The 16,413-nt window shown below is 43.1% G+C and overlaps 1 protein-coding gene across 3 annotated transcripts in view; it reads right to left on the bottom strand.

The window, feature by feature from the left end:
* LOC138962193 (afadin-like) overlaps positions 1–16,413 on the bottom strand; it is a 79,412-nt gene that overhangs the window by 42,404 nt on the left and 20,595 nt on the right. For all 3 annotated transcript variants that reach the window (XM_070333923.1, XM_070333925.1, XM_070333924.1), the window contains exon 5: positions 7,621–7,778. In XM_070333923.1, coding sequence (XP_070190024.1) covers positions 7,621–7,778 — 158 coding nt within the window. The remainder of the gene's footprint in view (positions 1–7,620; positions 7,779–16,413) is intronic.

Genomic DNA, 16,413 nt, shown 5'->3' with positions numbered 1-16,413 from the left:
GTAAGCTGAACGTTCCAGACCAAAGTGCAATTCATAAACACAGCTCTGATTCTGCTCTTCCAATGTTATGAATGGTGACTACTGCAAAAGTAAGAAAGAGCTTTACTTGGAAGCAAATGAAAGTGTCGGTGTCAACCGGAAACGACCGAGTGAATGCGAGGTATTTATCTGATGGCCCATGGTTGGCGGGGCACCAACTGTGCCGAGAGTGTGGATCCAAAGGCACATGACACGGCTCTTGGGGTCGGTCCGGGATAAAGGAGCTCTCTCAAAGGCAGGAAGATTAGTCAAAGTCAACCCCACCCCCAGTGTCAAGTGCACACACCATCGGATTTCTTGTTACGTAAAATGTGCTAACAAAATTCCTGAGTAAAAAACATACAAACAATTTTTTTTAAACACTCTCACACCGTTCCATTCAATCATTCCCTCAAGCTCAAAGCACTACGGTATCTCTCTCGCTCAGGTAAAAGTACATCAGTGTTACACGGCGAACTTTACAGTGACAACGAACGCAGGAAGTTGTCTAAACAGACAACAGAGAAGGAAATGTGTGAAGGACTAGACAATGAGGTGAAAATGACAGTTGTATAAATCAGACATCAGACAGCAAACAGCGAGGAAGTCTTCACATGTCCGAGTACACACTCCACAGCTGATGCTTCAACTCGTTTTGCTGTTCCCACTCGATTTTGCCTCGAAGCTCTCTTCTGCTGCGCTTGAGTTTAGAATTTCAACAATCCAATTGTAAATCAAGAGTGGACAATCCTCTTGAATTCTTCTGCTCCAGTTATGCTATGCTCATTTATGACTTAAATATTTAAACAAGGATGTTGCAAGGATTTTTTTCTTCGACATGTTTGCCAACAACCCGCAACACCTACTTAGTGAGCGCGCAAGTCCAACATACAGTAAGCTATCTATCATTTTCTGCAATGTCCAGTCTGTGTCGCAAATAAAATTACACGGAGTAACTGCATGACAGACACTCATTCACAAGTTTTGTGTCACATAATTATACACTGCAAGGAATGTATTTGGTGTCACACAAGTACAAGACAGACACTCATTCGTACATCATGTTTTGTGTTACCCAATATCGACGGACTGTGTGATGATATCTTCTGCTATGGTCTGTTGAGACAGTGATATCAAAATCGAGACCGGAGGTCGAGATTTTGATATCACTGTCGAAACAGACCAATAGCAGAAGATATCATCACACAGTCAGTCAATGTTAGATATATTGCTAATTCTCTAAACATTTTCTATTTACTGTAAAGAAATTACAAAAGTATTTGTCTCAGTTTTGGCTGTTCCATATCCCTCCCTCTGATTATTATTTCTTTTTGTTCACTCTTTTCTTGTACTTTTCAGTATTTAAAAATGTCTTTTCTTTCAAAAAGTCTTTAGTCACTTGCTCAACCAAATTCTGGGATCATTACATTTTCATATATATTTGTTTATTTTTAAATCTAGGTGTTTTTGTTTTTGAAGTGGGGAAGAAAGAGGTCGTCGATATCAAAACTGATATCGACGGAAATGTCGTCGATATCACTTTTACAATGAGCTCAGTTTTGCCCAATTGACCAATGGAAATCCACGTAACATATGAAATAGCAATATATATATATATAGGTTGGGCTTCTCTAGGTCAGACACTCATTCTCAAGTCATGTGTGTCACACACACACACACACACACACAGGCATGCCATCTCAAGACGGTCTGTCTCCTTCCCATGTCCAGTCGGCCCTCATATTTACAGGGCTTCACTCGTTGTTGGTTATACTCTTTCCATCCTCCTTTTGTTTTACGTGTCTGGTCTCTGCTCGCTTTGGGTTGTGCGGTTAGTTTCTGGCTACTGGGAGAAAACTCTTTGAACTTGTTCTGACTGGGCATCTGTTTGTGTAGTGTGTTAAGAATGCTGAGAAGAACCCCCCCCCCCCCTTCTGTCTGTCTGTCTGTCTGTCTGTCACTCACACACACACACCCACACACACACACACACACACACACACACACACACACACACACACACATTATAAAATTCAAGCTGCCTCAAATGTCATTTCATCTTGAAGCACAATACTCCTTTCCCCACTACCGCACGTGTTCCTGAAAATTCATTTTTTCCTCATTACTGAAAATGAAACTAATAAGTTTGTGTCACCTATTCCTTCTTGTAAACGATACTTGTTGCGATGATCTCTACATATACTTTCCGGCTTCTGGCCGCATACAGACGCGCACGCACGCACACAAATACACACACGCTGAGAGGGAGAGACACTGACTTAACTGAAACAGAGAAAGACTGTCAATAAACAAGTAACAATACACACTCTTAGTCTTGCTCATAAATCCAAACTTTGACCTTTAAAGTCCACCTACACGAACAAAATAATGTCCTACTTCAGTGGAAGGTAACGTTTGACAAGATACTTCCTCGAACTTTAAAAAAAAGAATTATTATTCGTGTCCTTCCTATGATAAACCCACTGGCAAAATGGGGACAAAGAATCAAGACTCCAAGAAATGAAGTCTGTGTCATAAGCATATCAACACAATCATTTATCAACGGAACCACCACCCAATAGACCCGCTGTCTTTCCCTCCTTCATTGTCTTTACAAGCATTTGCCTCCCATATTTCTCTCAAAAGCAGTTAACGCGAGGAAAACAGTTGAAATGAAAACCACATCACCAAAGGATCACTTGAAGCTGAAGCGATAATATTAATGTGTAACCACATCCGCTGCTTTTCAGTTTCCGAACATAAAAAGGTCAAAATATCACAGCACTTGCAAAAACTTTCTTCTTATCCTCCTACACGCAAATAAATACGTTGTACTTAAATTTGTAAATTTTTACACTTTTTATACAGGGACATGTTCAGTGCGTTAGAATGAACAATCGACACGGGTAACAAAACATGCTTTCAAATTCAAATGCACTTCCACAAGACGTTCAGGCGCTTTTATTCAGTGCAATGGTGTTCCTTTCAAATAAAACTGAAGACCAATACAATACATTCAGGAAAAACATAAAACAATTGTTTGTTCTAAAGTGGCATTCACGTTCAGCACATTCAACTTCTTAAACACTAATGCTAATCTTCGTAAAGACGTCTAATTATCATGCTGCACAGAACAAGCAAACTTATACTTCTGAGGTGAATCTTTTAATAAGCAGTGACAACAATGAAGATAGGCAGACACTGCGTTTTGCAAAGGGCATTCAGGCCAAATATTGAGTTTTTGTGTTTGTGTTATTTTTGATCGAACGAATCAATCCCAGCCCTTCTGAACTTGAACCTGAACAAACGGAAAAACAGTGACTCCCATACAGTAAATTAAGTATGGGGGATAGAGGGAGGGGGTGGATAAGTGTATAATAAACTTCTGTATTACATCGACGTCACAGTCTCTTTCCCTTTACAAATCAATCAAGATCATGTGAAATGTATACCCCTGAATAAAGAAAAAGAGTGCACGCAGCTTTCGAAAACAGGAAGTGAGTATTTCACATCATTATTCATTAATTTAGACGATATGTTCCTATTTTATGCAACTAGCAATTAAGTGAAAGAAAAACATTGTAACATGTCGGTCAGAAATGTTCAACATTAGTTCAAGAGAAACAAGAAGAGCAAACGCTCGATCGAGTCACTTTCGCAGTTCTGAATATTATATGAGGCATCAGATGGACAGGAAGAAATTGCTATTCACAACACAATGAGTCACGTTCACATAAAATTTGAGCCCGGTCACTTTTATAGTTTCCGAGAAAAGCCCAACGTTAAGTTGTGTGTTGCCGAACAGAAAAGGCTAGTTATCTCCCTTGTTTTTCTGATAACGTTCGTAAAAGGCTACAGATGTAAATACTTTGATGTAAAGAATAATCCTACAAAGTTTCAATCACATCCGATGAACTTTGTCAAAGATATAAAATGTCTAATTTTTCCTTTGACGCTGACCTGTGACCTTGAAAAAGGTCAAAGGTCAACGAAACCATCGTTAAAGTGTAGAGGTCATTGGAGGTCACGACTAAACAAAATATGAGCCTGATCGCTTTGATAGTTTCCGAGAAAAGATATAAAATGTCTAATTTTTCCTTTGACGCTGACCTGTGACCTTGAAAAAGGTCAAAGGTCAACGAAACCATCGTTAAAGTGTAGAGGTCATTGGAGGTCACGACTAAACAAAATATGAGCCCGATCGCTTTGATAGTTTCCGAGAAAAGTCCAACGTTAAGGTGGTGTCTACGGACGGACGGCCGGACGGCCGGCCGTCCGTCCGACAGACTAACACTGACCGATTACATAGAGTCACTTTTTCTCAAGTGACTCAAAAATCAATTGAGACAGCAGTCAAGAAGTGAGTGTCTCTCGCTCTCTCTCTCTCTCTCGCTCTCTCTCTCTCTCTCTCTCGCTCTCTCTCTCTCTCTCTCTCTCTCTCTCTCACACACACTGAGTCTCCCTCGCTTGCTCCAAGCCAGAAGTGTACCGAATTAGCCCAGTTTCCGGGGGGGGGGGGGGGGGGGGGGGGGGGGGGGGGGGGGGGGGGGCAGTGACTTCAACGTCAAGTCCAGAGTAAAATATGGTGATGGATCACCGTGTCCACCCACAGGGTGACAGTGACAGAGCTACTGACATGCAGAAGAACACACACACGCCGGAACACACTTTAACACTATATAATATAATTATACGAGACAGCAGAAAGAGAGAAATGGTAGGGGGAAGGGTGAGAGAGTCAGAGTTGCGTGCGTGCGTGTGTGAGTGTGTGTGAGAGAGAGAGAGAGAGAGAGAGAGAGAGAGAGAGAGAGAGAGAGAGAGAGAGAGAGAGAGAGAGAGAGAGAGAGAGAGAGAGAGAGAGATATATATATATAATGCAACGTGTCAGGTGAATACAGTGAGACAGTAATCTATGAGGGATAAAAAGTATATAATTATATGAAACCATGCTTTCAAAACTAAGTATAGAACCCCAAACAGAAACCAAACAAATGGCCACTCTACTGACCAGACAGCTATAACATCGTCACCCATTACACATAGACATGCATGACAAGGTCAGTACAGCAGTGCAAAGTTCTCGGACGTCAAGTGGGTGGTCAAGCACGACATTGATCAATGGAAATGACCAGTAGCACCACTCACCACAGATCCTGTGGGCAGGGTCACTTCCATTACTACAATCACGAACAATCATGTGCCAAGAGCAAAGACCTTCAAACACGGGTTCTCCTAGTGACCAAGGGAAATAGATAGTCCTTATCTCGTTCCTTGAAGTTCTCGTATCCCCCCCCACACACACACACACACCCATGCCCCTCCCAAACCACACCACCATTAGAGTGGCCGGTGCCAGAACAATAGAAGTAGCCGCTAGGCATGATGGCAGGTTCTTTTTCTTCATGTCAGATCTGGTTGCTAGCGACAGAAGAAGTGCTGGGTGTGGCAAAATCAATGTGGTGCCTCTCCAGATTACTGAGGGCGCATCGAGGGGACTACTTTGAAAGTCTCAGACACTCTCATTGGTGCCTTTCCTGCCTCTTTTTAATCATTAGAATTTGATGCCACGAAAATTGTTTGCACATCGCCGCAAGCTTCTCCAACACTAGCACGCTTTGGAAACGCTAAAATGATACTTTATGAGCACCAGCAACACGATTTTCCAATTCAAACACGCATCTCCACAATTTTGTCACGACGTCACGTTTCTGACAAAGCAAGCAATGATCTTCCAAAAGAATATCTGTCTCTCCCTGCCTCTGTCACTCCCTGCCTGCCTCTGTCACTCCCTGCCTGCCTGCCCTCTCTCTCTCTCTCTCTCTCTCTCTCTCTCTCTCTCTCTCTCTCTCTCTCTCTCTCTGATGAAAGGGTCAGTTTCTCTCCTAACAATCCTTAAATGACCATAGACCATTTGTGACCCTCCACCACGAAATGAGTCGCATGTCACCTCGCGCGGTTCTGCGCTAGGCTTAATATTAGTCCGGGGAGTGTCTGGTAACAGTGTGAGGGTCAACTTAGTCACATGCTTATAACTCAAACAGTTTTCGCTCTTTTCTAAAACGGTTTTCACCACTGGATAGAGCATAAAAAACTCTTTAGGAAAATGTAAAAATATGAAAATCATGCAAAGGTGACATGTGACTCATTTCGTGGTGGAGGGTCACATTTCACCTTCTCTCCTACAATCCTAAAATTACCAAAGGCCAGATAACCGCTCCTGTCCTTCAAGTCAGATCTGGTGACCCCTGACCGGTACCGCCGAGACCGAGTCACATGGGGTCGATGCGCGTGTGTAGCAGTCAATGCCGCACCTCTTGTTCCTGTCCAGACCCTCTGATGTCGAGCCTCTGATGTCGAGATTTGAGAACAATAGCACTTCTGTTGCAGCCCTCATCCCCTCCGCCCTCCCAGTTTCAGACTCTTTAAAACAATGCCATGCGATTACCAGCGGGGCGGCCACCTCTGTTCATTAGAGTCAAATTTGAGGATCAGCAGGGCCAGTGAAACCGCAGCAAAGCATCAATATTGTGCAAATCCTTTTGTTACTGAAACCAGAGGTCCTGGGATTTCTCGGCTTAAACGTTGTCAACCCGATCTCCCCACAATAACTAGACCTGTATGCAAATGTTCTGGCTGTTCTCTTGAGCTGACTGTTATATAATTATACTCGAGACAGACTTGGTAACCTCCGGCACTTTGTGTCAACTTCTTCCGAGGTCGTGGGCTACATATCCGAAGTGCACTCGGTGTTTTTTTGCACGAATGGGCATTTTACGTGTGTGCACCGTCTCCCCCCCCCCCCCCCCCCCCTTTCTCATCATTTCTGTCAATTTCCCCAGCATGTCAGAGGAAGGCATTCCAGACTTTTGATCAGCCTAACTTCATTTCTATCGACAGACAAAACCAGTTCTGCGCCGGCTGAGTTGGCTGTTTCCGACACCAAGCACCATTGATTAACAATTAGTCATCCTGATTCATCTACCGAAATAACCATCAGTCCACTTACCTCCTTCCCCCTCCGCGCGCTCTCTCTCTCTCTCTGTCTGTCTGTCTGTGTCTCTGTCTCTGTCTCTCTGTCTCTCTCCCTCTCTCTCTCTCTCTCTCTCTCTCTCTCTCTCTCTCTCTCTCTCTCTCTCTCTCTCTCTCTCTCTCTCTCTCTCTAGGTTGAGTGTTAAAGAACAAAATGGTGATTAAGCCATTCCATAAAGCTAAACGTATTTCCTGCGGAAATGAAACATTGATGAGGTGAGAGAACCGTAATTTACAAGAGAGTGCAAGAAGGTGTGAACGCTGACGTGTGCGTCTATGTGGGAACGTAACCAGGCACCGGCCAGATCCTGATTGAGTGCGTGAATGAATGACAAGATGAACGATCAATGCCTAAAAAGTCCCGACGAAATAATAACGCTATCACACACACAATACTCTTCAAAACAACGAGACACAGCATAACATGATCACATTCCCAAAGAAAGCCTGGTGGACACACAACAACAACAACAACAACAACAACAACAACAACAACAACAACAACAACAACCAGTACGTGGGGGCCAAACACAGCCTATCAAAAGGCATTCACAATTTAAGACGATGTCCAACCTCCATGAGGCAGAACTGTTCAGGGTCCTCCTTCTCCAGCCCGTATTTCTCCATGGCTTCCTTGATGACGGCATTGGTGGTATCCGCCGTCGACAACAGCAGCGTCTTGTACGGCACATCCGGCTGCAACGACTCGCCATAGATCTTCAGGGTGCCTCCTGCAAAAACAGACAAATGAAAAATGTGGTTACAAAGTGAGCTGTCAGAGAATGATACGGTGTGTGTAATAACAAGACAAGTCGCGTAAAGCGAAAATACAATATTTAGTCAAGTAGCTGTCGAACTCACAGAATGAAACTGAACGCAATGCCATTTTTCAGCAAGATCGTATACTCGTAGCATCGTCAGTCCACCGCTCATGGCAAAGGCAGTGAAATTGACAAGAAGAGCGGGGTAGTAGTTGCGCTAAGAAGGATAGCACGCTTTTCTGTACCTCTCTTTGTTTTAACTTTCTGAGCGTGTTTTTAATCCAAACATATCATATCTATATGTTTTTGGAATCAGGAACCGACAAGGAATAAGATGAAAGTGGTTTTAAATTGATTTGGACAATTTAATTTTGATAATAATTTTTATATATTTAATTTTCAGAGCTTGTTTTTAATCCGAATATAACATATTTATATGTTTTTGGAATCAGCAAATGATGGAGAATAAGATGAACGTAAATTTGGATCGTTTTAGAAATTTTTATTTTTTTTTACAATTTTCAGATTTTTAATGACCAAAGTCATTAATTAATTTTTAAGCCACCAAGCTGAAATGCAATACCGAAGTCCGGGCTTCGTCGAAGATTACTTGACCAAAATTTCAACCAATTTGGTTGAAAAATGAGGGCGTGACAGTGCCGCCTCAACTTTCACGAAAAGCCGGATATGACGTCATCAAAGACATAAATTTATCAAAAAAATGAAAAAAACGTTCGGGGATTTCATACCCAGGAACTCTCATGTCAAATTTCATAAAGATCGGTCCAGTAGTTTAGTCTGAATCGCTCTACACACACACACACACAGACACACACACACACACACACACACACACACACGCACATACACCACGACCCTCGTTTCGATTCCCCCTCGATGTTAAAATATTTAGTCAAAACTTGACTAAATATAAAAAAGAACGAGGGCAAAGAAAGTGGCCCCAAAACCGCTGTGATGAGGTCAAAGGTGTCATTTCCTGTAGGAATTCTCGAAAAGGTTATAGTAAGCTACGGCGTGTGAGTGTTGTGCATGTAATCCATGTGTGGAAATCAAACTTAATCGTGCAAAACCACAGGACTTGAACTCGTTCTTTCCGAATGTGGGTACGGTTGTCAATTGCAAGTCCATTAAATTAATGGCGATCTTTGTCCCTTTGCTTGATTTAACCACCATCTCGCAAGATTCCACTCTCTTTTTTGAGCACTCTCTCTCTCCTCTCTCTCTCTCTCCTCTCTCTATCTCTGCCCCCCCCCCCCCCCCAACCCCCCATTCTACTCCTGTCATCTTTACAAATACGAAACAAGCAAGTAAGTGGCTTCTTCGGGCGGGGTTACTAACCACGAATTTATAGCTGTTCTATTTTGGGCCGATCTACAACAGTGGAGTATCCTCGCAGTGGTAAGTATAGACAAACACGAGTGCATGTTCGCGCATAAGGGGAACAGCCGACACAACCTTTTTCAAAACAAGCTGAAAGGTTGACACAAATGTCACAACTAAAGTTACGGCTGTTGACAATATTCTTCTCATCTGTTGAACAGAACTGGACGTAAACGGTCACACCGCCTGATGTTTAAAATATGTCTACGTATGCAGTTTACTGGAAAGTCAGTAGACGAGTTGGGTAGTGAAGTGACTTTCTTTCTTTCTTTATTTGGTGTTCAACGTCGTTTTCAACCATTCAAGGTTATATCGCGACGGGGAAAAGGGGGGATGGGATAGAGCCACTTGTTAATTGTTTCTTGTTCACAATAGCACTAATCAAACAAGAAGGGCAAAGCCCATACGACTCACATGCTTGACCTTGACCTTTACATGACCTTGACCTTCAGGGTCAAGGTCAAATAACTAAACCTAGCAATGACATCATACACTAAGAACTGCTTTACACATTTTTCCTACCAAAATACATGTGACCTTGACCCAAGGTCATCCAAGGTCATGCTTATTGGCTCTTTCTACCATGAGATATGGTCACTTTTAGTGGTTCACTACCTTATTTTGGTCACATTTCATAAGGGTCAAAGTGACCTTGACCTTGATCATATGTGACCAAATGTGTCTCATGATGAAAGCATAACATGTGCCCTACATAATTTTTAAGTTTGAAACAGTTATCTTCCATAGTTCAGGGTCAAGGTCACTTCAAAATATGTATACAATCCAACTTTGAAGAGCTCCTGTGACCTTGACCTTGAAGCAAGGTAAACCAAACTGGTATCAAAAGATGGGGCTTACTTTGCCCTATATATCATATATAGGTGAGGTATTAAATCTCAAAAACTTCAGAGAAAATGCGAAAATGTGAAAAATGGTCGTTTTTAAGACAACAATTACGGCCCCTGTGACCTTGAACTTGAAGTGAGGTCAAGTTGCCGCACATGTTTTTTGAGATCTTGTAACCATACACCATCAGGCCACATCAGGTGTTGATAGACTTAATAGTGTCCAAGAAAATCCAACGTTAAAGTTTTCCGGACGGACGGACGGACGGACGGACGGACGACTCGGGTGAGTACATAGACTCACTTTTGCTTCGCATGTGAGTCAAAAATTGCTCCAGGGGCTTGCAACGTAGTACAATATATTACCTTACTGGGAGAATGCAAGTTTCCAGTACAAAGGACTTAACATTTCTTACATACTGCTTGACTAAAATCTTTACAAACATTGACTATATTCTATACAAGAAACACTTAACAAGGGTAAAAGGAGAAACAGAATCCGTTAGTCGCCTCTTACGACATGCTGGGGAGCATCGGGTAAATTCTTCCCCCTAACCCGCGGGGGGTAGTGAAGTGACTAACGAACGAAAGAGAGACACAGATAAGCATAGAGGTAGCAAGAATATATATAATCATAAATACGTGCGTGGGTATTTAAATCCAGCGTGCATACGACCACACGTGGGTATACGAGTGTTTGTGTGCGTGTGAGCACTAAGCACGTGTGTATGTGGATGTGAGCGTGTTTCAGCTTGACTGTGCCAGATGTGCGAAGTCTTCCTCCTCTTCCATTTAGCGCCTGAGCAACAGGGTGCATAATCATGTTCAATTCAGAGCACAAAACATCCATAGAGCCGAGATTAGCAACACACAAAGTCGTCACCAATTTCAGAAGTAGTAAGTAGTATCTAGTCCATACAGCAAACCATCACCAACACGACACAAAACGTAATACATGTACTAAAATTCCGCAGAAAGTTAAAGCCTCAGATCTTCCCGTGTAAGCATTTCGACTTCCTATCTCAGATCTGTTCCGGCTTTTACCATATGGCCATCCCTTCAATTCGACATATATAACACAAAACACAAAACTACAAAACAAAACACTACTCTGACTGAGATGGACCTAGTGACGCTTTAGGAGATTAATTCACAATGAAAACAACTTGTCACTCTGCACACAGAGCACACAGGCCGTGGATTTCTGCGGTGTGTTCAATAGACCGTTGGTCATATCCAATGAGGACGGGCGCATCGGCGTGGTGGTAAGACGTCGGCCTCCTTATCGGGAGGTCGTGAGTTCGAATCCCGGTCGCTGCCGCCTGGTGGGTTAAGAGTGGAGATTTTTCCGATCTCCCAGGTCAACTTATGTGCAGACCTGCTAGTGACTTAACCCCCTTCGTGTGTACACGCAAGCACAAGACCAAGTGCGCACGGAAAAGATCCTGTAATCCATGTCGGAGTTCGGTGGGTTATGAAAACACGAAAATACCCAGCATGCCTACTCAACGAAAGCGGAGTGAGCTGACTATGCTCTCAGAGTATAGTGTGGGGAACCGAAATGGGCAAACGAGCTCACACGTAACCAGAAAAATTCTTCACGGGAAGGACTGTGCCTTTAATACCGCGGAAAGTCCAATGACACTCCATGGCCTGATGACTTAGCCTACTTGGCAATGGTCCTGAAACACCACGCCAAACAACAGCTGCCAGATTCTAAGCATGCTTTTTCATTTCGTTAACATCGTCTAATACGCTTGTCTTTGTCAGAAAAACTGCTAACAATTTGTGTAGCTGACTACACAAGGGACTACTGAGCGGAAAAAACAACCAACCAACCAAACGTGTGGTTTGCAATTACGCGTTGTTGTTGAGGTTTCACTCATGTAAACTTAGCGTTCGTGAAATTGTAAGGGCACACGTCATTTTTTCGTGTGTAACGAAGACCTATTATGATCATCCGAATTAAGATTCTTTCCGAAGATCACCAGTATCACAGTTCAAAAACAACAACAATTAAGCAGACGAAATAATCGAACACACAAAAGAAATCAGGAATAGAATCAGAACGCAAACAGCGCATCTAACTTTTTTTTGTTAAAGCTGGTAAGAGGGTAGCAAAAAGTCGCAGCATAACCTGGGAGTTCCGACACAAACGCGATAGTTAGTTCCCACCATAAAAAACACCACTTGATTTACTTAAGTGCCCCTCCCTACTTTAACGTTCACTCATCCCTGAAGCCCGAGGAATTTTCCCTCCATCAACCACAACCATTGCACTAACAAACACTACACCCCTACCCCCCACCCACACCTGCCCCTCGGTTTAATATGCAAGCGGCCACCATCGGCATCATTTTACAGTTGATGGTGCCTGAAGAATTACCGTAATTCAAAGACCTTGACAAGCTAGCATACTGCAAACAACAACAGCAATTTATACATGTGCACAAAACAGGAATCAAAAAAATATATATATATACATATAGGACAATAATCTCTCTCTCTCCCTCTCTGTCCAAGAAAACAAAAGACCACAAGTACCGAAAATCAACTTGATCTCAGACTGTTCTCCCCGACCACCCACCCTTACCCCACTACACCCCCCCCCTCCCCCACTACACACCCGCCCCCCTCCCCCCCTCCCCCCCAGGGATGTGAATCTCACGGCGACAAGGCAGGAAAGGTCAGAGGTTAACAACACGTCGTGAATCGCGAATTACAGCCAAAAACACACCCTGGCGTGCGACAGTGTCACGACGAACGCGACTCCGCACCAATCTTTTTTCCATGCACACGCGCTGATCTTGTTATCTCTAACACCAATCTATCATTTGTAAAGTGGTTTAAACAATACAGCGTGCGCACCCTCCATTTTTAAGTACCGAAGAAGAAGAACACAACTGGTACTCCTGGGACAGCGAACTCCTTCGGACAAAACTTCCTCTATCAAAGATAGAATGATGCTCTTGAGATGGCGCTCTCCCTGTTAGTTGTGTCCCTCTTCTTTGAGCTTTGACGGGGCTGGCTTCTAAACAAACGGGTTGCTCTTGAAGTACTGTTTGTTCTAGCCCTTGCCTCTGTGTTCTGCGATTTCTGGTCGAGGCTGACTCTTTCTGAGGTTGCTATCCTGCACTCGATAACTTTGCTGGCCTCTCCAGTGTTTTCAACCAAGAAGCTATTACAGCTCAATTTCTATTTTTACCATGTCAAGGCGGCATAGTAATGGACAATGTAACATGGTTCCTTCAAACACAAAACTGTGCCATGTCCTATTTTCAAGAACAATTTCGTACACGTTGGTGTTGTTGTAGTTTTAGTTTTGTGTGTGTTCTGGTTTGGTTCTAGTTGATTTTGTTGATGTATTTGGACAGAAGTCAATGTCTGTGCGTGCATGTGTGGCTGTTGTTGCTTTGTCTTTCAACTCTTTTTTGAGAAAAAAAAACCTTGTTGTTTTGTTGCTTCTTCCTCATTTTATTTCCAAAAACGACAAACATTTGACGGGATTACAAAAATAGCAAAGCAGCATCACATTTCCATGTTAAAAATACCTCAGAACCTCTCTGAATCTGTTCTGGCCAGAAGAAAGCCAACAACAACCTCGAGCCACAGGGCAAAGGCGCCAAACAAAGTGTAACACCAAAGCAAGAGAGAAGGATCCGATGCTACCTTGTTTATTATCACTACTCTCTTTGAACTTTTTTCTTGTGCTAAGCAGAGGTCTCTGTTGTGTTTTGTCTAAATGCCACGCTGTCGAATAGCTTCGAGATTATTTGGGGCCAATACAATTCTGTCTGGGATTTTTGTTTAAAGAAACGTCGGTTTTTGTTTAACCACAGAACTCACGAAACTACAATTAAAAAGAAGAAAATGTGAGAGATGAGGCCAATAAAACAATGGAAAATGTTTTACCATGTCCAAAGCACCAAACTAGTTGCCATGTTCTTCTGAATCTGTTGAAACTTTCAAACGAGCAACAACAAAGCAGCACGCATTTTCCCTACCATCAAATTAACAACAAAGAAAAAAAAATACAGTAAAAACTGAAAACGGAACTTGTATTGTTCTTAGATAAACTCCTGAAGCCCTTCTACGAGAGCCTGTATCGTTCATGTTGTTACCTGTGTATTGCTGTTTTGTTGTTATTAGTCCCACAGAGGTTTATGTGCGTGTCTGTGCATAAGTGCATTGTTATGCTCGGCGTTACCAACTTGGCGCTACCTGTTTCCGATCAGACCTGTGTTTACACTTGCACAGATAGGGTGCACCGCAAACAGGTGCGAGCAGAGGTCTTACCGTACCTTTGCACTTATATTCCGGCCTGCATTCTCTGCATCAAGAATGACGGCGATGCGTCTCTCTTTCTCTCTCTCTCTCTCTCTCTGAGTCTCTCCCCAAACCTGATGATGAATATGCAGAGCAGTTCTACTTCCTCTTCCTCTGTCTTCACAGGAAAAAAATGCGACACAACTGTTTGGCACTGATTACTACCTATGAATCGCTTTTTCCTTCCAACTTCCGTTTCAACTATTTCCTTTGCTCCTCACCAAGTCATCAAAGAAAAAATGGTCTACATTTTGCATATCTCTCTCTCTCTCTCTCTCTCTCTCTCTCTCTCTCTCTCTCTCTCTTTCTCTCTCTCTCTCTCTCTCTCTCTCTCTCTCTCTCTCTCTCTCTCTCTCTCTCTCTCACCCACCCTTTCACACTCACATACACACACACACACACATACACGCAAAACCCCCAAAGTGGGTTCCTAGCCGATAGTGCACTTGGACTACAACGGCACTGCGCGCAGTGTCTTTGTAGTGCGCTTGCACTACAACCGCACTGACTGCAGTATCCGCTCCGGCATGGACGAATTTGACACTAAAAAAGGCATAAAATTTGACCTATTTCGTAGCCTATAGGGGACGGAATTTTGACGGAAAGAGTGTCATCATCTTGAATATGGCATTCTTTCCGTTAAAAAAAAAAGTTTTATTTTTTTTTTTTTACGGAAAGAATGTCATTTTGAACATGGTTATGACATTCTTTCCGTCAAAAAAGACGTTTAAACAACTGGGTTTCAAAATTTGGAACCCACTTGTCAAATTGCCCCAGTTGGTACTGTGTGAAACATATACATAAACCTGGTTGGTGGGTTTTGCATGCTCAGTCACTCACACAGTCACACACACACACACCGGGCACACACACACATTTCCTTTAGGGATTTCCCCAATGACAATAATATATTCTATACCAAATCAAATCAAACATCGTTTGATCCACCTCCTCTGCTACCTCCTACCCCATCACCACCCACCCTACAACCACTACTGACAAGATCATATCACAAAGGCCGATCAAATGCATGTGTTCCTGCTCCTCAAGACAAGAGACGGAACAGATATCACCGAGAACAAAGTCCAGCACACCTTGGCTCTGCTACCTGTACCTGTAACTCGCCCGTAGATACCTGGGCGGCACCTCTGACTGATGTTTACCTGACCGCACTCTTATCAAAGGGAAGCGGAAACGAAGGAAACTCGCGGAAAACGCGGGGAATTGTGTGGAAGGAAAATAAGCAGGTGTGAACAAAAAATGCCAGAAGTTGAACACCTTCAGAACAAGCACCTGCAATGCGACACGAGATACATGACCGAGATGTCCTTTGGTGTCTGCAGTCGACAAAACGCCCGAAAGTATGCACCCGTTTTCGGCAGAATTGCTGACATTTTTCTATGCGGGGAGAAAGGTGAAGCCAAGGACTGAGAATAATTCCTAGCAACATCCCTCCATTACTGACACAATAAAAACAGTCTCTGAAAACACATATCTAGCAGAAATTACAGTAGATGTCATACGCCGGAACATATATATATATATATCAGTCTGTCTATCTTTATGCGTTGGTAAGAGATATTCAGTAGATTGCTCCTAAGTAAAACAAGGAATGGTCTCTGTCTGTCATACTGATATAATATGACCAAATAGTTGTCCTCTATTATTATGTGGTAAGGGGAAAGGAGGTAGGAGATGGAACGGGGTAAGGTGATGGGAGGAAGAAAAGAAGGAGAAGGATCATTAAATAGACACTGACACGGCACCGCGGTCTGGTTTGTTGTAACTAATTAATTTCAAACCTAAATACGTCTCAGAAGGCAAACAATGCGCTCTGCAGCGCAGTTTCTGACTATCCACGCTACGCTGCCAGTTTATCACATCCACGAGCAAGACATTAAAAGTTCCCCCCCCCCCCCCGACTCCTTATCCCCCCTTATCGCGACACACCAGACTTGGCGGCACAGAACGAGGGTGATAGCAGCACAATGGGAAGAGGTCACCCAAAACAATCGCCATCAGAATCAGGTTTC

Source organism: Littorina saxatilis, linkage group LG3 (genome assembly GCF_037325665.1).
Source record: "Littorina saxatilis isolate snail1 linkage group LG3, US_GU_Lsax_2.0, whole genome shotgun sequence".
In the NCBI taxonomy this organism is placed as follows: Eukaryota; Metazoa; Mollusca; class Gastropoda; order Littorinimorpha; family Littorinidae; genus Littorina; species Littorina saxatilis.
The sequence above is the reverse complement of the archived record's forward strand: the minus strand, read 5'-3'. Positions and strand labels throughout refer to the sequence as shown.